Source organism: Micrasema longulum, unplaced genomic scaffold (genome assembly GCF_059751315.1).
Source record: "Micrasema longulum isolate JH-2025_06_02 unplaced genomic scaffold, ASM5975131v1 h1tg001166l, whole genome shotgun sequence".
In the NCBI taxonomy this organism is placed as follows: Eukaryota; Metazoa; Arthropoda; class Insecta; order Trichoptera; family Brachycentridae; genus Micrasema; species Micrasema longulum.
The window spans coordinates 28,831-53,658 of NW_028278353.1; the positions used below are offsets into that span (position 1 = coordinate 28,831).

Genomic DNA, 24,828 nt, shown 5'->3' on the forward strand with positions numbered 1-24,828 from the left:
GTTCCTCTTTGAGTGTTGTAAATCACAAATACATAACGCTGAAGACTTTATTAAAGATGAGTAGTAAATATTAAGGGAAGATGTGACTGTGATTCAACCGTTAGTACCTGTCGATTCACATCACCCCCCTCTACAGATTGAATTTTCTCTAAGATTTCATGCCACTTTAACTAACCTAGAAACAGTATGTCATAACTCTAAAATCACTGACTATAACAGTATTTGTACATTTTTCTCCAAAATCAACTGGTCTACTTTTCATAGTAGCACAAATATTAATGAGTCGATTAATATATTTAATTCTAACATGAACAATACCATAGGAGAATTTGTTCCGAAAAAAGTAGTCGAGGCAAACTTGTATCCTACATGGTTCAACTATGATTTTAAAAAACTGGTGCGGGAAAAGAAGAAAGCCCACAGTGAATATAAGGCAAGTGATTCCCCTGAAGACTTCATTGTTTTCTCAAGGTTGAGAAAGCAATGTAAACTTTTATCCAAAGAGAATTACAAGAGGAGATCCCAGCCGAATGCTCGTACAACGCTTTCCTGTAATTTGAATTATTTAATACCAAAAATACATACGACTTTCGCTCAGAGAAAATTATCTTTTGTGGCCCCATGAGTGTTCAGTGTCCTGGATGTTCATTTTTTTTTTGTTTTTTGTAATAATTTTTATTTTTAGTATTCTTTAATAATATGCATGCTTCCACTTTCATTATGTTGTATCCTAACTCAACACAGGGCTCTTGGCCTCATGGAGTTAGGGATACATTATTATTTTTTTGTATTTAATATGTATCTTTGTACGAATAAATTAAAAAATATATCTTGGGTGTTAAGCTAAAAGTTAAGTCAAATCACAAAGTATTTTGGAAACACATTTTGATAAATATTTTTTCATCTTTTATAAGATTTCCGTATTTAAATCATCTCTACGCATTACTAAGACTAAATATGCCAAAAGTAAATTACCCCTACCTCAGAACAGGTATATACTATACATAGTGGGGATAGACAGTATCTAATATGTTTGATTATAATTTAGTTTTACATAATTGTACTACACCTAATTTGATTTAATTGTACCCTTTTTCACTGTTTTGCAAACAGAACATATTTTATTACTTACTATAATAATCGTCGATTTTCAGCACTGAACTGAAACTGATCTGAACCTAAGTAAAATGAAGAAAAGTAAGCTGATAACGGGTCTGACATAGCAAACCTTTTTGCTGATTTCTTTTCCAGCATCTATGACAATCATAATGACAATGTCACTGTCCCCAACTTTGTTTTTGAAAATGTTACTATTTGAACATATTTCCTCAAGTGAGGTTTTAAAGGAAATCCATCTTCTTGATTGCAATAAAAGAGCAGAACCAGACGAAATCCTGTCATCATTTCTTCTAGCAGCTTCTATTCAAAAGCTATTTAATCTTACTTTTCCTGATTCGTGGAAGCTTGGTCAGTTGATCACATAAAGAATAGAGTGGAACAGACTAATCAGAAGTGTTCATGGTGATCACGATCCTCAGCATTGAGGTACCGACTTGGAAGAAGAATACATATTCAGTGTACATACAAATGCATAAGGCAATATTCATCGTCAGTTTGGACCCCTTTGTACAACTGCAACTCTTTGAACTTAGGAAGAGTTCAACAGAAGTTTTTGCGACCACATTCAGTTCAAAAAGGGTAAAGAAAATTAAATTTGCTACCAAACTGGTGTCTGACTTAAGTTTACCATTACTCTCAACCAGACAATTTATTGCTGAACTCACTCTAATGCACAAAATGGTATGCACCCTTAAATCAGCTATCATATCTATTGAATGGCCATCACCTCAATCCTTTTCTTTTTAATGTGTTTTTTATTTAAATTCTTCTTTACTTTCTTTCAATTTTTTTGTTTACAATTAATTATACATTTAATTCAATAATTATGATTATATTACATGATAACTTTTGTTATAATTTTATACTTTATGTACTTTCAAACTGTATATTGTAAGGGCCCTCAAGGCGTAATAAATAAATAAATAAGCAACACTGATAAAAAGTCAACAGTTTTTTATTCATTTAAAAAGTAAACATGTAGAACAGATTTATTAAAAGGAGACAAAGTTTTATTTATTTATTTATGACAAAATACTTACAAGGTTTTTAAACTTTATATATTACAATTTTTTTTGTACGAAATATTCCCAATCCGCAAAAGTGCTGGTATGAGGGGGGATATTATATATGATAACACAATAGTTTAAATAAAAAGTCAATAAAATAACATCACATATCACTCGTCACACGGGCTTTAAGAACTGTTTTATTCAGGTATTTTTTTAAGTACGTATATGTTTTGTATATTTTTTAGGTCATTAAAAAGTGAATTGTAAAAATTTATTGCTGTATACACAAAACTGTTTCTTTTTTGTTGGTCCTTCTGTTTTACTTGTTTTATTCAAAATTATATATATTCATATGATCAATATGGAAAATATCGATTATTTTTTCGTTGATATATAATATACATACACTATATAGATGCAGCACTAAGCACCCGTTTTGTGTTTCATCCAACCTAAGTTCCGGAACCTAACTTTTGAAGTCAGTAAACGTGAATCAGCGTAAAAAGGCGTGGTCTTTTTTATTCGCGGCAAAGCTCATTTTTCGAAAATCCTTCTACGAAGCATCATCTCCAGATCATCTCTATGTAATTTAAAAAAAAAACATTTATTATGGCTTTTACTATTCTTGGTAATACAACATTATTGTTAAATTGGAGCAAAACAATATTACAGACAAGCCAGAAAAAACAGATAACCCTTGAACAACTTTAAAATATATGGAACATAATAGATCTTAAAATTAAAATAACAACAGTTGGAAATAAAACAAAAATCGCAATAATAATATGCATTTTTAAGAAAAATGCCCAAAACCTTGATAATACATATTTTGTAACAAAAATATAGGAAACTTATTTGACATAGGTATTATTCTCGAAATAAAGATAATTAATGAGAACTTATTTCTATTTACATAATAAGAGCTAAAAATATTCAGATACAACACTAATTGATGGATTATATTTTAAACTACCCTCAAAGTGCCATTTACTGCCTTAGTTAAAAGTAATTTAGAATTCAATTCAACAATTTGGTCACCCTATTACAATGTTCATATTTTAAAGTTAGAAAGAGTACAACGTAAATTCTTTAGATTCATCAATTACAAACTTAATATACCCACTGAAAATATTGATTACGATAATTTATTAGGTACACTAAATATGTCAACTCTTTGTAAAAGAAGAATTATAAATGATTTATTAAATTTAAATAAAATAGCAAATGGCGTATTGGACGTCCACTCAGCTTAAAAGTACCTGTTCGAAATTCTCGGCAGCTAACGTTATTTTTTGAAACATTTAAGTTTGTAAGTGAAAATTCTTGATGGAAGTTCATTGTAATTTATTATATAAACTTGACAAATTAAAAATTCTCGAAATTAATAGATTAAAAAATAAACCTAGAATTACTTAATGAACAGATAACACATGTGCATTCTCAATTACTTTACCCATTGTAATATAATTTTACTAATGACTTTTTACCCTTTATTTTTCAGAAATCATTATTTACAAAACCACACTCACGAAGGATGGGACACTAAAAATAAAATAAAATACTAAACTCATTAAAATAGCATTATATCAATTCATTAGTTAACCCAAAGAATATTTGTTGATCATTATCAATCATTATCATTATCCTTAAGATAAAAATAACTTTATTTAATTTACTTACATATAACTTTGAATTATCTATCCTTACCTCTGTTTTGTATAAATACATTTAACTCTTTAATAAAGATACCAGTCTCGAAGATGTCGCGAAAGCGATGAAACCGGTCACTGGATATTCCAAATTTGTGGATTAAAGTATCACTCGTGTTTTATTTATATAATAAAAGTTATTTTTTGAATCTCCTGGCAGTCACAATTATTGTTACAATTCACCAATACCTAGACTACACCGGCTAGGTAACTAGTATGGTGAAGTTGATATATTTCGTCTGTGTTTACTTAAATAAAGGTTAAGTATTCAAAAGGTTATAAATTAATTTGTATAAAATTTCTTAATATTGTTCTTTATTTACTATTTTTTTTCTTCTCGTGTATCTCTATAATAATGTATTAACTTATATGTATGTATATGTATGTGCATGTATGTGCATGTATGTATATGTATATATATGTACATGCATGTATGTATATGTGTGTGTATGTATGCATATACATGTTTATGTATGTGTGTATGTTTTCATATGTAAATTTATTAAATATTTTTCTATGTGCCCATATGCCTATGTTGGTACATATCCTTATTTTTACTTATTATTGTATCTTTTAGTTTTTCTTATGTTATCTTTAATTTTAACTAAATGTACATACTTATGTTTCACTGCTGCACTTGAATGTAATTTCTAATATATGTAAAAGCCCGTAGGGCGTGTAAAATAATAAATAAATAAATAATAAAATAAAAAAAATAACATTATGTAGTATTTTTTAAACAAATTTATCGGAAAAAACTCAAAAGGCGGGAAAATATTTGAAATATCGAAACAGACTTTTTTTAAATAGTGATACCTACCTACTCATGATAATTTTAAAAATGTTTTTTTTATATGACAGCTTTGGCGCTTGGTGTCAAATTGACAGCTTGTTTCTACAAATCAGTTTCTATGTTTACACTTTTTTTTACATTTTGTTTATCAGTAGTCTTTTGACAAAAACGCCAACAATTGGCTTTATTATGTTATATTTTAAAATCAGTTATTAATTGAAAAACATTCTGTAAACCTAGACAGATGCAGAAGCATTATAGATTTTGAGATACTATTGTTATATGTACTATAAATGGCTTCCCTCGCACCGTCTGATGAAATGTCTATAATTGAGTCCCATCAAAATGAAGGAAATCGCGAGAATCAATTTTCGGATTTAAAAAAGAAGTCCAAATCCAAAAAATCCGATCTTTGGAAAAGGCGGCGAAAATCAGAATGGTATTTTAATGTTATAGGTTATATTACATAGTAATACTTTTGCTTACCGGGGGTCGGTTAACTGAGTTCTGATACACCTTAATTGAACAATTTATTTTATAGAACCTACCTCTTATGGGTTTGTTAATAAATTAGTGGTATTTTTTTTTATTGCACAAAGATCCTCTTTTTTTCGACAATAACAGAATTGTATTCTACTACCACAATTCGATACTCACTTTTCCAGCACAAATTATTTACGGCTTTTAGGAAATAATTTTTAAATTGAAATATTTGGGTAAATAATAAGAACTCAAATATTTATTTTGTATTATAAAAAGTAGTTAATAGTTATCTTGTCGCATTTAAATAATGTACTGTGGAAATGAACATTAACATTCAGTACTAATCCTAATATGCAATTGGTTTTAGATATCCTTATACTGTACTAAATATATATGCATAAATAATCTTTTTTGAAATGTAGTAATTGTGAAATTAATGTTACTAATATTTTAAATTACACAATATAAATAAATAGTTTTGGGAAAGTACTCTTCTCATCGACAGATCTTAAAACGCTAATACTATAAATACAGAATATTATTAAGAGAATGAAAATTATATTTTGTTTCAGTAAATCTACAAAGAATTTACCTTCACTTCCAGAATGCGGACACAGTGAAAAAAGAATGCACTGTGCTGAGTTAAATAAAGATGATGTCTTAAAATTTCAGAACAGTTTTTATGAGAAATCCTCTAAAGTCAAACAAGATATTTTTATTTTAAGGCATTGTGCTGTGTCTGCTCCCAAAAGGTAAAACATAATTTCAAAAATAAACATGTCGTCATTTGAGTATAGGCAGAAGTTAAGGACCTGCCTAATTTTTTAAAGGAAAAAAAATATAACAAAAATAAAATAATAATTGAATGAGTTTTTGCATAAGAGAGATAAAATAAAGTAAATTATCTTATGGTGGTATCTGCATTTCCAGCCATTGCTCGAAAATTGGTGAATGGATCCTCCTTGCAGTGGCTTGGAGAAGCGTGTTGTTGGAGCTTTTCAGGCGTTCCCATAGGCTCCAGGCTCTTTGGCAAAGTAGGGCAGCGAACGTGTTTACCCGTCCGGCTGTAAATATTTTGGGGGCAAAGCAGTACCTAGGCAGTCCAAATAATTGCCTGTATGCATTTATATAGGTGGCCCTTAATTTATTCCACGCTGCTTGCATATAATTGTTCCATAATAAAGCTGTATATATGGACGTCAAATACAATTTTCTTAACTTAGTCACTGCACTGAAAGAAGCGTCTTGCTAGCATAGAGGCTCTGACATTGATGGCTCTTCTCTGTCTCTCTATGTCCTGATCATCTTTAAAATCCAAATACCATATCATCTGCATAACTTTTTAACATTTAATTTTGATGGATTACTTTGCTGGTTTTTTTTCGATGCATATTTTGTTTATTGTTTTAATTAGTATTTTATGAATTGTTTTTATTCGTTTTATATTAAGAAATGTTTTTTTTTTTTAATAACTTAATTTTGAGATTTTTTATTGTTTATTTTATTTAAATATGTATTTAATTCGTGTTTATTTTATTATTAATTTGTACAATTTTTACATTTTTTTTTCAATTTTTACAGTAATTTATATTCAATATAATAATTTATTTCGCTCATTTTATTTAAATATGTATTTAGCTAGTGTACATGTAATTGATGAAAAATAAGTAGTGTATATTTTTTTATTGTTTCAATATTTATGTGTATTATTTTTCATTGTTTGTAAACCAAATATATAAATAACTGATATTGTTAGCGTTAGCACAGACGCTGTTTACATGACATCCAACGTAGGTTGAATTAAGGAGCATGGTAAGATCATGCATATATATATATTAAAATGCGCCGGAGACAGACGGCCTCCTTGTCTGACTCCACATTTCAGATTAAAAGGTGAAGATGTAATATCTCCTCATTTTACAACATTTTCCTGTTGGGTGTGCCAAGCTTCCAGAGTATTAATAATACAGGATGGCATTTCTCCATCTTATTCCATAATATTTTATGATTTTCGCGGTCAAACGCTTTACTTGGATCATATTTTATTGATTTATAGTAGGCGACTGTTTGTTTTACAGAAAATATTGCCATATCTGTTGATAGAGCTGCTTTAAATCCGAATTGGTTTCCACAAGTATTTAATTTCTCTGAAATGATTCTTAACACCAATATTTAAAAAATTTTGGATCATGGTTGCTATTAATATTGGCCTGTAGTTTTGTTTAGACAAGTTTAGCTGCCCAGATTTAATGAAAGGAATTACTATTGTTTTTGTCATATCTCTCTGTAGGTGAGAATGTTGATTTTCGCCGTAAAAATAACACAGAGATATTGTGATATGTTTGGACCGGCGTAACATATATGTTCTATTTTGATACCGTCATGTCTAGCAGTTTTTCCTGGTAAAATTTGCTTGATGGCAACATCAATGTCTTCTATATTAATTACAATGTATCTGCCAAACTTAGCTGACAGATAGAACTAGTCTGGTTTTGTATTATCTTTACAGCCGGAAGTTTCAGAGAAGTATTATTTGAATAAACCGGCTATATTTCCATCACCAGTGGTTTCGTTGACGCAAAGAGGCATTTTTATTTTGTTGTTAAGTATTGCCGTTAGTTTTCTCCAAAACTTTTTGAGTTTTTATTTTGCAAAGCAATTGTCACTATTGTATCTTTTTGAATTTGATCTTTGAGTTGCGTTGACATTGTTTAAGAGATTTAAAAAATCCTTTCCCGGATTCAACAATTTCCCCTGATCTTGGTTTTCCTGCTTCTATCCATTTGATAAATGCACTTCTACATTCTTCAGAACTACTCATAGTCATTTGAAACTCTGTCGTTCCATCCCGGGACTATATTAATATAGACTTGATTAATCGTTGGTTAATTTCTCCTTATAGAAATGGAGTAATTTTAAAGCATGGATAGTTTATTGATTAAAATACACTATAACTTACGTCCTAGGTAAATCGGTAGGTACACTAGTTACTCGTAAGGTATTTTCAATATTGAATACATTAAACTTTTTTAGGTGTAGATCAAAAGACGGAATACAAAGAAAATCCATGGTCGTACATTACTATGTTTCAAAATTATCTGGAAACTTGATCTCAGTCTGTAGAACGACATTTACATCCTTACTTGGCATTAAGAGTGGCAGAGTCCAAGGAGTTGTCAATAGGTAAGGATTAAGAGAATGTTCAAAAAAAGGTTATTAATTTAATTTACTTGATATTAATAATTTTACTATTGGTGTTTTAGGTATATACAATCCAAAAAAATCCCCACCGAAAATAGAGGTGGAGACAGACATTCAAAAAAGTTTCAAAGAAAGTTGCAATCAGTTAGTAACTATTTGTCAGACCTTCCAGGAGCCAAGACTAATTGTGGGCGTTGCGGATCCACTAAAACAGTACTGTCAGTAGAGGAAGATATGAGAAAACTTTGGTATAATTACAATGTGGGTGTGTCATATGATTTAAGGTTTGTATTATATAATATATCATCGGTGATACTGCAACACCACGTTGCTTGTTTTTTTTACAAAAATGTTTTATTGCAATAAATTCATTTTAGGGACTAAGAACCGCTCGTTTTAAATAATGATAGTGTTTCTGATACTTCGGCAGTATTTTTAGTATATTAAAATTGACAGTAATAATATTAATAGAACGGTTTTTAGGTTCCCCTGCCAAAAAAAAATCATTTATATTTACATGACATTGCAGTATCACTAACAACTTTTCATTATAGCTTAAAAAATGCTCATAATTTTCATCAAAGTCTGATTGAGAAGTCATGCGGTTTCATTCTGAATCGGTCATTCATTTATTAAAAATATATCTCTGTAAAAGTCATCTTGCACCACTTTTCATCAAAGAAATAAACCTATTTCGAATTTAAAATGTGTGTTTAGTTATCATAAAAAAATATTTTATATCTGTCAATAGGGTGAAAATGATTATAGAAGTGTAAGTTATGTTTTAAGCGCAATCTAAAAACAAATGTTTTCAGAGTTGTCGAATCATACTTCCGAACCATTTTCACCAAACATTTTAACATATCATTTGGAGCTTCCAAAGATAAAGAGAAGGATCACTGTTACAGGTAAATATTACAAACTAGTTGTTTCGCATTTTACTATAAAATATATAAAAAATGACTAAGTTCTGTGAAAATAATACTTTTTGATTAAAATTTCAGATGTTCTCTTAAAAAAAAAGGTGCTCATCTTCCGGTTAAGGAGGAATTAAAGGATGATGATGAAGATGATGCTATTGATGATACTGAACTTAAGGTAAAATAGAAGATTTTAAAGTCATTAAAAACAGCTTTTTATATTTGAGATCATTACTAATTGTTGTTTTATTAGATATTAGAAATGTCGTTTCCTCCCGGAGAACATTTTTTGTTTGCACCGATTCCACCTAAAAGGGAACCTATTGAAGAGAGAGAGTGGAGGTCAGGCGATGAAATAGAATATGAAAATATCAAATATGGATCTGAGGTCAGTAAAAAAACTCCCCAACAAGAGGCTAAAGAAAATCAAGATGTTCCTACAAATACATTAGAAAATTACCAACATCATTCAAGAGATTCACCATATAACCAGGTAGAATTATATTTTTGAGTGATGCACATATTTTTATTTGTTATCTTCTATTGATTTCGATTTTTGGAATTGCAGGGCACCATTCTACAGAATTTACTTGCTCGTCCAGTGACTGAATTAGAATTCCATATAGTCAATGGATGTCAGGATCATAACTCACATCCGTTAGCTACTCATGAGTCACAACTTCATCTGGCTCCTCCCCAGCATGGAAACCTGATGAATTTACACCATATGCATCAATCAAATATTGAAAGCATTCATTTACAGCCCCACAGTCATTATATTATGCATCCTTCACATCACAGTATGATGCATCAAACTCAGCAGCAACATACCCTTATTCACTCTTATGGAAATAATAGTATTATTCATAATAATGATGTGAGTCAATCCAACTTAGCACTGAATATAAATACTAATATCTCGAAAGACTCTAATGTGATCCATTTAGGAAGTCATTATGTCAATCTCCAACCTGCTCAAAACACAGCAAGCCATCATCTGCATCCATCTATTGTGACAAATACTGATTATATGAAGCAAGATTATCATTATTTGGAGTAAGCAACTTTAATAATCAAACTAAGTATTTCTGTAGTTTTTAAATATTGACAAATGTCATTATTTAAAAAAAAATCTTTAGTAGAGGAATCAATAAATATAGTGTTTGTTTCTAACTGCATAATTTTTATAGTTTGGGTAATCAGCATTCACAAACACAAATTCAACAAAATAATCACGAACAGCAAGAAAAACTAACACTGCCAAAAACAGAGGAGCAAACAAAAATTAAGAAACCATTATTCAAGTGTTTACCGTGCAAACTTGTATTTAAATCACAAAATATTTATAATTTGCATAAAAAGAGGCACATTGAAAGCAAGTATGTAAAACCTCATTCAGAACTCTGTTTTTTAAATATGTATTTAGTACCATACTTAATTACTATTTTTAATAAAAATGGATTCCAGGGTTTTGAAATGTGAACATTGTGGAAGAAATTTTGTACGCACGGATTCATTTAAGCAGCATACTCAAACTCACTTTGTGAAAAAGCCTTATGAATGTGAGAAATGCGGACAATCTTTTGCTCATGAAATAAACAGAGATATTCACGTGGCGAGACACAATCAAATAACTGACTCCGAAAACTGTCAAAACAGCTTAAGGTGTAATATATGTCTAAAGATGTTTACTTGTAAAGTTGATCTTGACGCACATAATGGTAATTAATATTTCCTATTTATGTAAAAATAATTATATTAAGTAATTTGAGTTCAATTGGTGTCTGTTTATGTAAAAGTTTCAAAATAATTTTCCTACCAGTTTCGAGACGTACCCATCCCTTTGTCAGGATACTCACACATGTAAATACTAAAATGCACTTTCACCTTTACCATGACCGTTGTATACAAAGTATTTACGAAAAATACATAAATCACATGCAGAGGTTATAGAGGGATTGCTATCACCACCGTATCCGAACATGCACTAAAAACTAGGTTATAGTCTGTGTTTTTTAACGTGAACTCCCATATAAACAAAGAAAATGACCGATATTCACGTGATTTAATAGGGCCCAGTTTTTCAATAAAATATAATATATATTTACAAATATCTCTCGCGCTCCTTTTTAAAAAACTTTAATATTGAAAATTTTCTAATAAATTATGTGTAAAAGAAGAAAGAATATTAAATTACTTATTACTTATAGATGCATGAATACCAAAAAAAAAAATATTAAGCAGTATGGTGTTCCATCCTCCCTGCCTACTCTTTTATAGAAACATTATGACGACAATATCCTAAATTAGTTTTTAGAGCCTTATTTTGTAATAGTAGGTATTCATAGATTTTATTAAATATTTAAATTTTTTTAAAAAACGAAAATGTAGGTATGCAGTTATTGCAAAGCAATAAGAAGAAATAATGTTTATTGATTATTTGAAAATTTCAGTTTGTTTAATTTAATTTATTTCCAGTCATTAGAATAATTTTCATTTCGATATTACGCACTTAGCTAAAACTGTAAAACTGACCCATGAGTTGCAGGTGTTCATTTTACAGACCGTCTAGACAAAGATGGCCGACGTGTAGCATGTCCTCGGCTCGTGGTGTGTATGTGGGCGGAGATCCAGGCTCGATGAACAGATAGTAGTAATATTTAGTGTTATATTGGAGAATGGGGGTTAGGGGTTTAGGAAGGGGAGGGTCTAGGAAGTTGAAAGTTACACAATTGCGTGTTGGTGTAGTGAGTGTCCTGATGAAGAGAGGGATACGTCTCGAAACCCTTAGACATAAAAAGTTGGTAAATGATGATATACTAATATTTATTAACATTAGTTTTCCTGTTGTCATTATTTCTTGTCTATGTAATGAATAAAATGGAACCCATTATGACCGTAAAATAAAATTTATTCCAGATTGGCATAGAGAAACTAATAATTCAAAACAAGGAAGTGATAGTATTATATGCAATATTTGTAATGAAAAATTTAGGTGTAAAATATCTTTTGACACTCATTTAAAATCTCACCACGATGCAAATGAATCACATTTAAGTGTAAGTAAACCAAATCTTTATTTTTTTTATTGTAAGATGTTGTTTTAAAAATTTCTGACACACTTCAAACCCGTTTGTGGTCTCGTGGAAGTGTTGTTGACTCACACATCAAAGGTCCGATGTTCGAATCCCACTCTACCGCAACATGATTACCATCTTTCTAACACAAGTTATTTATGACCTTCGACTACTACACTGAACAAATTGCAAGTATGTATTTTCTGGTCATTGGAAGTTCGGAGACAAACTTTACTTGCTTTGATTTGCTACAAACGTGGGTGCGTGTTCGTAGATACATATATCTGGCACATCACAGATGTCTATTGCTCTCAGGTACACTTGATGAATCGCTCTTTAAATTTTACATTACCAACATCAGTTTCTACAATTGCAATCATAAGAGTTGTGATGAATGGGGTATTTGCTTCCATGTCTTGTGGACTTACTGGGATGCCTATTCATCTCAGATTGCATATGCAGTCACGGATTCACTGCTTGAACATGGGTTCGATGATCCTTGTGGCCAGGTAATGACATGGTTTATTTTACTATAGTGGCTGAATAATGTTTTTAATGATCTGACAGTAGACATGAGTTAACGTGATGACCAACAGGTTTTTTTTTAATAAAATATTTTTTTGGGACCTGGATATCTCTATAGTAAATGCTGATGTTGTTTAACATACTGATGTAACATTTTAATTAAATAGTTTTGTCTTTTTACTCTTCAATATTAATCATTACATCTTTGTTTCTTACCTGATCGACTATGATAATTCACATTGGTTGTATTGCACATTCAAATTTCTTGATTAACAGATGACACCATCGATAGAAGAGTTATCACGGATATCTCAAGAAGCTGAAATCTTATACAAATGTGACGTTTGCGGCTTTGAATATTCTTCATCCGCAAAATTACAACGACATATGGAAACACACAACGACTATGATACAAAAAAATATCAATGCAAACTTTGTGGTAAGTAGTTATGTATGTTACTGGGATTATTTTAGTCCATTATCCTGTACATACCATCGGAAGAAAATTAGAAATACTGTATAGACAAAGTGTATATTGTTCAAGAGAGGGAGGAGAAAATCAAACAAAAATAGTATATCTAGTTATTGTCAATATTCATTCTGTCAAACAAATATCGGGACTGAGTCAAAAAAACAACGACAAATTTATTAAATCTCCTTCAAAATAGGCTCATTCTAAAGCGATACACTTTTTCCAATGAACATTCCAGTCATCCATGCAATTTTTGAAGGCATATTCCGGAATCGCCTTGAGTTCTCCCTGCGAATTTTGTTTTATGTCTTTAATTGAGTCAAAACGAGTTCCACAAAGTGGTAATTTAAGTTTAAGAAACAGAAAACAGTCATGGGCATCCAAGTCAGGGGAATACGGGGGTTGTTCGATGACATTAGTTGAGTTTTTGTTCAAAAATTCATTCAGAATTATGGTACAAAATCTAAGTATTTTTCTTCCACAAATCAGGCCTTTTCCTGCGGATGTTCTCTCTCAAACGTCTCATAACACTCAAATAATATTGTTTATTCACTGTTTGGCCGTCAGGAAGAAATTCCGAGTGAACAATTTCACGAATATAAAAAAAAAAACATTGAGCATGACCTTGATTTTCGAGCGACTTTGACAGGATTTTTTCGGTTTCGGCTCATTGGGCAAGCACCATTCTGATGCCTGTTGGCTAGTTTGCATGCCGTACTCATAAACCCATGTCTCGTCACCAGTTACGATGCGTTCTATAAATGTGGGGTCCATTCTGACTCATTCCAGCATGTACTCAGTCAATTGAGTTTGTTACTGCATTTAAGAAAAATTCAGCGCTTTTGGAACAAGCCGCGCTGGGACACATCTCATGCCCAAAACATAAACCAAAATCATTTGAACCGATTTGTGAGAGATTTTTAGTTCACTCTCTCTCGCGCAAGCTCTCTCAATGACGATTTTCAAGTACTAATTTCTTCACTTGGTCGATGTTTTCTCCAGTATTCAACATTGAAGAACGTCCAGGATGAGGCAAGTCTTCAACCAATTCACGCCCCCCTTTAAACGCTTTGTGTCACATAAATGCCCTCGTTTTCGATATAGTAGAGTCACTGTAGACTTTTTGCAACATTTTCAAAATTTAAGACAAATCCTTTGTTATTTTTTTCTCCATAGTCAAAATCGCGACACGCACTTGAGTACAACCAATGTTTTTGACTGCCGACAACAAACCAAATGACAGATTTTGCTCAAACTTAATGTCAATATAGAGTACAGTTGTGCTAATTTAGCGGGAAAAAATCTGAAATGGAACGGAAAAGGAAAAAATCAGGAACTAAAACAAACATTGTGCAATAAAAATCGTATTTATATATTAACAAAAACAAGAAATATTATTTTTGTTTAATTTTCTTTTCCCTTTATAAAATAGTTTACATTTTGTCTCTTCATCATCACCGGATCTATTGCCCCATCACTCACTAAAACGGGACTGGAATATAAAAATTTGTTAATTATTTATATATTAATAATGATACTAGAATATTATTCTCCCCTCCCTTGTAAGCAATGTCTGAGTCTTTGTGCCAACTGAACTTATGGTAAGGCCGGCTCTGTATGTAAATATTATACCAACCATAACAAATAACAATGTATTTGTAAAAATTACAATGTATTTGTAAAAATCCTAATGAAATTCCGGTAGTTCAAGAAATAAACTATGAATATAACATTTTTTCAAAAATAACTTTTTTTTTTACCAAAAGTCTACTTCACAAAAACATAGCGTACATTGATGTGTTTAACTTGACTACCTAAACTAACTATTTACTGTGCTTAGGTTTTAATAATTTAATCAAAATGTACTGTGATATTTTTGTAATCTTTTGTTTTCAGATAGAAAATTTAAATCTCCTTTTTACCTGAAGCAACATAAGTTTAGTCATTCAAATGGTCGTCCATTCAAGTGTTCTCTGTGTCCCCGAGCCTTTACAAGACAGTTTTGTCTCGACAGACATTTGCTTCAACATCAACCTACCAGTAATTATGAGTGTGGAGTTTGTGGCGCCGTTGCTCCAGATCTTTCCAGCCTCAACAAACATGCAATGTGCCATAAACCATCGGAGAATTATTCTTCTCAAAGTTCTGCTGATCTGTTTACTCAAAATCTTAAAGTACACTTGGATACTTTGACATGTGATAATATTATAAGGGAACAAATTGAGATAGACTAAAAATCTATTAGTGAAAATTCTTTATTGATTATCGCTACCAGTGTGATTAGTGCATTCCGTAATTTAAAAAATATTTTTACTTATTATTGACTTTCAAATCGATGATTTCCTATATTATCTAGTCATAGTATTGATAAATTTAATGTTTTTTTAATTTAATTTTATTTGTTTTATTATTGAATATAAATCATTGGCTCCCATTAAATATAAACCTGCATTATATAATACTATGTAGGTAAATGATTAGAAAGCCTAACAATGAAAAATTCAATTTTTTGGGCAAAACTATTTTTATTCTTTAACCCTTTTAGCTCAATACAACGATTTTACAGTTTTTTTATTCCTTCCACATAATATGACTCTGGCAACTTTGCAAAATAGCCCTATTTCCAACTGAACAACCTCATTCGATGCAAATCGCTTTTATGCTTTCTACGCAAGCCATCTTTTAAAATTTAGGAATAAATAGAAGTCACACAGGGCCAAATCCAGAGAATAAGGTGAATGAGGAAGCAATGAGGAAGTTCGGTGGTTTTATTTTAAAGAATTCAAAAATAAAAATTTTAATTTTAAAATATTGTATTATCAGCGCTAACATTTTTAAAGTTTCATGTTTCTGAAATAACTCTGTGTGTGACGTCAAAGGTTCTCTTCCGCGTATTCTCGATCATTTCTGACCATTGGTCCATTTTTGGCAAGCAAACCGGAAATCATCCATAATCCATCTCTTATTATTGGTTGATTCATATGAACCAGTGACGTTGTTCAAAGTAGTCTGTTTTGTCAAAATGTTTTTTTTTATTATTTTAGTACATTTTCAGGAAACTTTGCCTTATAATTTAATGGTCCAATTTTTACCGCGTGCAAGAAAACATTTATTGTATCAAATTTCCCGTAGGGCTGAAGTTCCTCATTTGAGGTGCAATTAATTCAATTTAGCCATTGCTTTCCTGGATAAATGAGATATTCATCATCATAAGCTCGACAGCCCTGAGTAGGCCTTGGCTGAATCCAGGTGTCTTCTCCACTCATGCCGGTCTGCAGCCCTTCCTCTCCAGTTCCTCACTTCCAACATTGCAGTCCACCCAAGACATTATCAGTCGATCCAATAAAGACCCATAATACTCACCAATCGTTGATTTTCCTTTTTGGATTGAAATTGTGAATCCTAGTCTCATCCACAGTGATATATCGATGCTAAAACTCACGAGGATTTTCGAACCATATGCTCGTTGCCACTTTTCGTAAACAGTACGCAATCACGGCAACCACCGGGCGGAGAACTATGCAAATGTTTGTGCAAGATATTCTCAACATGTTCTTTTGAGATGTTTACCACCTCCACTCGTTTTATTGGTTGATCAAAAGCTTTCTCAAGATATATGGCATCTGTAGGATGACGTTCGTTCCTCTCTGGAGTCCAAGTACCTACACGGGATAGGAGGTATGTCACTGTGATCGTTTCGGCACAAATCTGTGCTGCTCTTCTACGTACATTCTTAGCCTTTATTCCTTTTCGTAATACTCCAGACTTTGTATTAAAATTTTAATTGTCAAATCATTTTTAAAGAATAATTATATTGATGTGTCTATTCATTGTGCTATTTTTAAAAATTATTTTTGAATTTAAAATGTTACTTTGCCCAAGTAATAATTTAATAAATATGATTTCTGGTAGATACCATTAAGCTTCCTCATTATGATTTATCATTTGTTTTTATATCTTTTATTGGTTTTAAAAGAAACATTTAACTTTCATCATTCAATATGTAAATATTTTTTCCTCCAATAATCTAATACACCCAATAAAAACAGCAAAATAGACTTTCTACGTATCTACGAGCATCCAAAAGTTCTATTCACTAATTTTACTTTTTCTAAGTAGGTACTACTAAGTTACAGAATTTTAGTAGAACCAACCAAATGTCCAGAAACCACATACGCACATCAAACAGAAGGCGACTCAACTCCTCATAAATGAGTAAGTTTACGTTTTGACTCGTTAGTTTCTTTGTAGACGTCGCTCAGTACGCAACTCCTGATTTGAATTCAACAATGCCGTGTCGTGTCCTTTCAAAGTGTAGAAATACTGCTAGGATCTTAAAGAAACAGGATGCAATCACATTTCATGTGTAATTAGCAAATGAATGTGTATATAACAAATGCATTACTTATAAATTGCACAATAAATTTTTTAAGAAATCAACAGATTGTTTTTTTTTTTACCTTACATTTTTGTTATGATTTTTTTTCCCATCAAGCAACATTACGCGGCGACCTCACAAATGCGCGCGGCGAAAGTAGGGCATAGTAGGGGGAATTATTGGACCGTCCGATGTTTTCAAATGTGATTCTACGCTCCTTCTAGACTATTCTTAATTTTATGTTTCCAACTGTTATTGGTTCATAATGAATTATTATATAATAAAATATTTGCATTTGCACAACAAAAGTGTTTTTTAAATTTATTTTAATTTCATTGTTGCGTATGTAAAATTAGTGCATTACAGCATTATGTAATCATAAAAAAATTATAAGTTTGTTTTTATGTCATCGCCATCCATATAAATACCTAATCGTAAAAAGTCTCAACAGACAAAGAGAGAAAAAACATTTTTAGTAGGCCTCATTGTTCAACTTGCAACCCTAAAATAGGGATGCACATTTACCAAAACATCGATTCATTGGAACGTCGATGTTTAAATAATTTTAAAAAATGAAGATTTCCTCATCGATGTCTGAAAACATCGATGATAAAAATATACAGTATTTACAAATGAACCAAAATTATTGGCCAAACAATTAAGATAGTAATTATAATTTATCAAAATAAAGATTTCCTTAAGTAATTAAAAAATACTAGTCCGAACACTTACGATAAAACATCAGTGCGTAAGTTATAATTGAAAAAAAAAACAGTAAAAACTGTGACGTTTTTTATTTTAATTTAATAAATATACTTGACCAAAATTGCGTATTTTTAATACTTGCTTCACATTCGAAAAAGTACGTTGAAACTAAAATGTTTCGCGTATGTTCAAATGTTTGCAGAATGGCTGGATTTTTTCTCTAATATTCTCAAAAATGTTTTCCCTCTCTGTTGCAATAAATTTAGATCTAAGTTCAAAGTACTCTAATACCTATATAACAACATGTAAAAGAAATTAAAAGGAACATCGATATTTATAGTAGTTTTACAGATTTCCCTAAATACATAATATAGAAAAAAGTTAATTCGACTATGAGAAATTCCCTAAAAAAACTTTTTTCTACTTTACAAAAATATCGCCCTGAAAAAATATAGCCATTTCGATGTTATTTTCCAAACTAACATCGATATTTTATCCGGTGTTTTTAGCGATGTATCGATGTTTTCAAAACATCGACGAATCGTATGCATCCCTATAGCGCACACTCCTGTCAGATGTATTTTATGTGTTGTGTAACCAGAAAAAAAAATTAATGCACATTTTTGATTGCGTACGAAAATCAATTTGAAATTAATCTTAAAATGAGTTCAGATATCAATCAACAGCCAGTTGTAGATTTAACAAATGATGAATGGATGGTTAGTTAACATTAATACATTATTTTTTGCCCGGTTAACCTATAAATATACAATGGACAATAATAATATACTCAAAATTATAACGTTAATTATATATTATTCCGATGTCAATTTATTTTTTAGAATATAGTAACATAACCGTCATTTAATAGTACCATTTGAAAATAATTTTAAATGAAAAGTCCCGCTTTGGAATAATGTGAAAAAAACATTTTTTATTTTTACCTTGGTAAATATTTCAGATCCGACCCTGCGAACTATATAAAGAAGAATACAAAGATTGTAAAAGCATTAAAGCTAGATTTAATCAATATTTTATTCATGGAGAATTACTAGACTGCACCCAGTGGAAAAAAGATCACGAGAATTGCACTAGGTGGATGGAAACAGAGGATAACAAATCTAAAGTGAGAATTTATTTTGAATTTTTTTAATGCTCTGATTTTATTATCTGTTCCAATATCACCGGCTGAGAAAAATAATGACCAAATTTCCCAATTGTCAAAAATCAGTTAAGCACGCCAACGGGTCAGTGAATGGCTCATTTGCGGGTTTTTCCTGCTGTGCACTAATTTTATTTGCAATGATTTACGAAACAGAATTTTGCAAAACATCGAACCCACCGAACTACTTTTTAAAAATTTGTTCACTATTGTTATAGTAGGCAGTATGTTTTATTTTCTGTTTATGTTCTTATTTTATTATATTCCTTAAATATACTTTTATACTTATGTGTGGTTATTAGTTAGTTCTTGCTTTTTTATCTTTTTCACCTCCCAACTGAAGTGTATTAGCTATTTGTGGTTGTGAAATAACTTGTATTTACATTTTTTATATGTAAAGACACTTATTAAAAAGTCTATAGGGCAACATTATCACAATGAATAATGCTTACAATTTTTAAACTATAAATAGATTTTCATTACTTTTCCTTTTTATGATCTATTAGTTGTGATAAACAAAGTACAATTTTAAAATGAGCTATTAAAGATGTTACGATTATGTTAACGGCATAATATAAATCATAAAATAAATCGGGTCATGGTCCCATGGCTAGTGTTGCGGACTTACGGATCAGAGGTCTGAGGTTCGAACCCCACTCTACCCTAACTTGATTTCCATTTTCTAATATAGAGTTATTTACAATTAATTGGAAATGGCCTGCAAAATTAAAATATTTGGGTAAATTATATAAACGCTAATATATATATATTTTTTTAAAATAAAACAAAAATTGTGTAATTTTTGCAATAAAAAAATACACTTGCTTAAAAATGGTATGAATTTATTGGAAGGGTAGGATGCCTTGCAGAACACCTGCTAGTAATTTGGTTGGGCTTAGACTATACCCTGTCTGATTAATCTAAAGTGTGAAAGCTCTACAATTAATTATATAAATCATAAGTGTTATGTTGAATGTGTTAAATTACACAACTTCCCATTGTGAAATGTGTAAATATTAAAATACTTCTTTTGAATTTGTTTTTAGAAAAAACTTTTATTGAGTGAACATGCCAGGCGAAGGGAACGCCTTAAAGCTCATTATGGTAATGATATTTGGAAGAAAAGAACTGAACCACCTTCTGATTGGAATAAACCACTCCCCGAATGGATGGTTGAAAGGGATAAAAATTCTTATTTAGGTTTAAAGGGTAGACAGTTACAAGGAGAAAATGTGACGATTCCTAACGACAGTTCTTGTACTATTTTGTGAAAATTTTATGAATAGACCATTATTTATGTTTCCAACATGTTGTTTCATTTTTCACACTTAAACCTGTTTTTTATGAGGTCCAATGAGGAACTTCAGCCCTACGGGAAATGGGATACAAAAAATGTTTTCTTGCGCGGAGTAAAAATTACAGCATTAAATTATAAGGCAAAGTTTCTTAAAAATGTTTATGTCGACCTTCCAAGGAACCCAACCCGGGACCTCCACACCGTAGGAGAACACGCAAACCACTGAACTACGAGACAGACTTATCTCCACATGATGCATAATTTCCTTATTCAGGATTTTTACCTGAGAGTGCCATCAAATCGAAAGCACTCATCCTGGATTATGGTTCTATTTCATAAACAGAACTGTATTTTTGATTCGCCTAGACCGAGTGATATCAAGTGCACAGAAATATTATATTTTACTCTAAACTATATCCAAAGAAACACTTATTTGTTATGGAATGATGTTGATTCATATTGAATTTTTTCTACAAATTGTAATTTTTTTTACATTCTTCTGATATTTTATTTATGATTACATTTATATTTAATGTTTCATTTTTCTTTAAATCTTTATAACAGTATATTAAGTAACTTCTTCTTCTGGTGCCTTTCCGGGTCCCCCCGACGTTGGCGATCACTACAGCGAAAGCATATGTATTTGTCCTGCGCTAATTTTACATTTTGCAGCCAGGACGATTGCTTATTGATGTACTTGCCGTAGTGATTCCTGGGAAAAGGTGACCAGAGTGGTTTCCGTTGCCTTCTCTGGTGGATTTTCTGTCGGGGTTACCTTCCCATAGCTGGTTAGTTTTGGCTTTGAGGCGCCAAAAACTCGCCTTTTATCCTCTCGTTATCTGCTGTGATCACACCGTTATGAGTGTGATCCCATTGCCCAGGGTTCGCGACGTGGACGCTAACGAGTTGGACTAGTCAGTAGTGTTGCCGGTGGAATGTAACTGGGCGTTCGCAGCATTTTATAGAATCACATCCTCCAGCAAAATGTGACTCACTGCGACCCTACTGACAGTTCGAACCCTAACTAAGTAACTAAGGTGTGCAAATTTAGGCGTATGAACAAGAGTAAATTAAACATAATATCTGACTTATTGGGTGCATAATTAACCAATCAGATAAATCTACATAATATAGCGGATAAGAGAGCGATGATGGTAGGCAATATAAATTTATTCAGCACAACCTGTTGGAAACATTAATGGAATGTTATTTATTTTGAAAACAAATCAATGAATAAATACAAATTAGTATTTTTACTACGAAATATTTTTTATGAACCATATAGATATAGACGCCCTACAGTTTTTTTGCCAGTGAAGCGCCTATCTAGCCTATTTTTACGCACCTACCCAGAAACATTAAAAAAGTACTTTTATTATCATGTTGCTTCTCTTGGTTGTCAAAATACATTTTTTACACTGTTAGGTTGCATACTTGTGAATGCAATTTTTAAGGAAAGACTTCATTGCGTGACTCACTTCGTAGATAGTAATTTTGAGAGGAGTGGTGTTAAATGATTTTCGATTTGTTGACACTAGTATTCGCTATTATTTAGTGTTTTTATGTAGTTTATTTTATATGTTTTATTATAATAGTTATTAATTTGTGTTTGCCAATCTACGTCTGATAAAATTTAAAGTGTACTAAATTATTCAGATCATGTTTTACAAGGCTGTCAGCGAGTGATTTATCGCTAACAAAATTATAAAATATTTTTTTACCACAAATAAAATAAATACAGCTTTGCACAAGCTGTTTAAAGTATTTTTATATCGATTAATGCAGTATTATAAGGATCTGTTAAAACTATTGTTTTTGTAAGCGTACCATTAGTTACCGTTTTGAATTAAAACGTTGGTCGTTTTTTTAACAATAATAATTCAATTACATCGAATTTGTACAAATTTTAACTGTAGCTTGCCCTCATAACTTGATGAACTTATTATTGTGTTAAAAATAAAACCGTTATGAACACTGTTGTTAAAATAAAATATTAAATACATAATATAAGCTTCTGCCCTTGTCAGTATTTTGAGCATTGTTTTAAACTTTTTCAACTTCATAACAACGATATCGGCGTTTCATTGTGATTGTTTATTAAACTTTATAAAACGTCAATCACGTTTACGCTAGTCATAACATATGTGCTTTTAGTGTTTGAAGTGCGTGCAGTTAAATAATTCTCCGTATAGTAAGAACTTAGAAAAGGTAACCATGGCTAGTGTACAAGACTCCTTTGTAAACTCTACTTCTGAGGACTTAAAAAAATGCGATATAGAAGAAAGGGAGGATTATTTGGTGGAATATAGAAAGTTCTTCGAAAAGTTTGCCGACGTTAGTGGTTCAGGAGATCAGCTACCCGTGAAGGTCATCGGATGCCTGGCAGTGATGGACCACGAGATTCCTGGAGAGATCCTGAGTTATACTCTCCAGTATCTTGATGCCATGTGAGTAAACAATTTTACAAATAATTAAGAATATAGTAAATAAGTATTATCGGATATCATAAAAATAGCTACTATTCTACGCGCTGTCAAAACAGCGAACTTTTCTTACGAGTTTTGAGTAATTATGTCAAAACGTTTGTTCCTTATTTTCTTACATTTTTATTTCATTAGAGTCTAAGGTGATTCTCATATAGGAATTAGGTTAGAAATTCGTATCTGATTTATTAATCTATCATAAAATTTGTCCACTCAGATATACAACGCAGCGAGATAATCCAACGAATAATAGTACCTACAGTTTCATTGTTATTTTTTATTTTGATGTAGGTACCTTTTTCTAATATCGGTTTGAAAAATACTTTTATTTATAATTAATATTTACAGCAACAATTTTGTGGTCAAACATTTTATTCAATGTTAGTAAATAATTATTGTATCTAAAACCACTTACCGACTTTTCTACGTCTACCGGTTTCGAGACGTACGATATCTATCAACTAGCATTCACAACAAAATAATCCATTTGGTATTCACTTGATAGTTATTGTATTTTTCACGTTTTGGTCGGGTTGTGGTCCCATAGATTTGATCAACGCTCTACCACATTGGTTCCCAACCAGTGGCTCGCAAGAGCTAAAATATGGTCCGCGAAAGATTAAAAAAACTTTTATTCGTTTTAAATTATTAATCCGTTGTTACGCGGGCGGTGCAGCGCCACGCGCCGGTGAGTAGTGGCGAGGAATCGATTGAAAATAAGTGATGATATGCGTGTAGCTTTGAACAATAATACTAACCCCAGGATTACCGAACTTTTACAGAAGATGCAAGATCAAAAATCATATTGATGCAAACCGAATTTAATTTTCAACTAAAAATGTTGTATATTTTTACTTTAGTAGAACTGTTAATGCATGTTACTTTTGAGTTTAACGAATATGTATAAAGTTTTGTTTAAAAAATATTTTTAGATTTACCTGCACTTTTGTGGTTTCTGCTAACAATGAAATAAAATTTAGTGGTCTCTAGTCTAAAAAGGGTTGGGAACCACTGCTCCACTATATCTCATCCATTTTGACAGTTATTTACAATTAACCGAAATTGGACATATTTGAAATATAATATGGTATGCAAACGGTATGGTATGCAAACCAGAACACCGCGAGGCCGACTCGATTTCTTTTTGCAGGACTTTTATCTAAGAGTAGCCATTAAAAAATAATATACTAAATATAAATCTACCCTAATTTTATCGTGTCATGTGGATTTGTGAGACCGGTGTGAAAATGGCCCACGCGTCCTTTTCGTGAATTTGTCAAATACAAAATTTTGTCTGATACTACCTGGCGAACTGACGGCAAAAATAATCATCTTACCTAAAAAAAAATTGGCTTTTAATTCACCACCCTAATCAACTTCCAATCCTACTTTATAATTTATAACAACTGTCGGGTATGGTTATTAAAAATGTGTAAGTACATAGGTAATTTGATTTCAAACATTTCTTTGTTAAAGCTGGTAAAATAATTTGCT

The 24,828-nt window shown here is 31.3% G+C and overlaps 3 protein-coding genes and 1 long non-coding RNA gene across 7 annotated transcripts in view; all 4 read left to right on the forward strand.

Moving 5' to 3' along the window:
• The first annotated feature begins 177 nt into the window (after positions 1–177).
• LOC148276669 (uncharacterized) lies at positions 178–3,944 on the forward strand. 2 transcript variants are annotated; one of them, XR_015823678.1, is made up of 3 exons: positions 178–551; positions 1,155–1,800; positions 3,631–3,944. It is a non-coding gene; the product is annotated as an uncharacterized LOC148276669 (long non-coding RNA). The 2 variants fall into 2 exon arrangements; XR_015823677.1 differs by lacking the exon at positions 3,631–3,944 and having other exon boundaries at positions 1,155–2,066.
• A 750-nt stretch (positions 3,945–4,694) lies between these two features.
• LOC148276670 (uncharacterized) lies at positions 4,695–15,662 on the forward strand. 2 transcript variants are annotated; one of them, XM_088233958.1, is made up of 13 exons: positions 4,695–5,070; positions 5,687–5,866; positions 8,148–8,297; positions 8,378–8,599; positions 9,131–9,223; positions 9,320–9,413; positions 9,489–9,728; positions 9,804–10,291; positions 10,426–10,614; positions 10,703–10,956; positions 12,155–12,294; positions 13,114–13,276; positions 15,206–15,662. In XM_088233958.1, exons 1-13 carry the CDS (start codon positions 4,925–4,927, stop codon positions 15,541–15,543), a joined length of 2,697 nt encoding a protein of 898 aa, XP_088090084.1. In that variant the 5' UTR covers positions 4,695–4,924; the 3' UTR covers positions 15,544–15,662. The 2 variants fall into 2 exon arrangements, with proteins under 2 accessions (XP_088090084.1, XP_088090085.1); XM_088233959.1 differs by lacking the exon at positions 15,206–15,662 and adding an exon at positions 12,628–12,821 and having other exon boundaries at positions 13,114–13,248.
• A 3,281-nt stretch (positions 15,663–18,943) lies between these two features.
• LOC148276671 (synaptic plasticity regulator PANTS) lies at positions 18,944–20,860 on the forward strand. The gene is made up of 3 exons (XM_088233943.1): positions 18,944–19,111; positions 19,354–19,518; positions 20,601–20,860. Exons 1-3 carry the CDS (start codon positions 19,055–19,057, stop codon positions 20,823–20,825), a joined length of 447 nt encoding a protein of 148 aa, XP_088090069.1. The 5' UTR covers positions 18,944–19,054; the 3' UTR covers positions 20,826–20,860.
• Positions 20,861–22,325: 1,465 nt separating this feature from the next.
• LOC148276672 (uncharacterized) overlaps positions 22,326–24,828 on the forward strand; it is a 266,966-nt gene continuing 264,463 nt past the window's right edge. Inside the window, exons 1-2 of one of the 2 annotated variants that reach the window (XM_088233953.1) lie at positions 22,326–22,415; positions 22,768–23,298. In XM_088233953.1, the coding sequence (XP_088090079.1) occupies positions 23,066–23,298 (233 nt within the window). In that variant the 5' untranslated portion in view covers positions 22,326–22,415; positions 22,768–23,065. The remainder of the gene's footprint in view (positions 22,416–22,767; positions 23,299–24,828) is intronic. The other variant, XM_088233954.1, reaches the window with a different exon arrangement.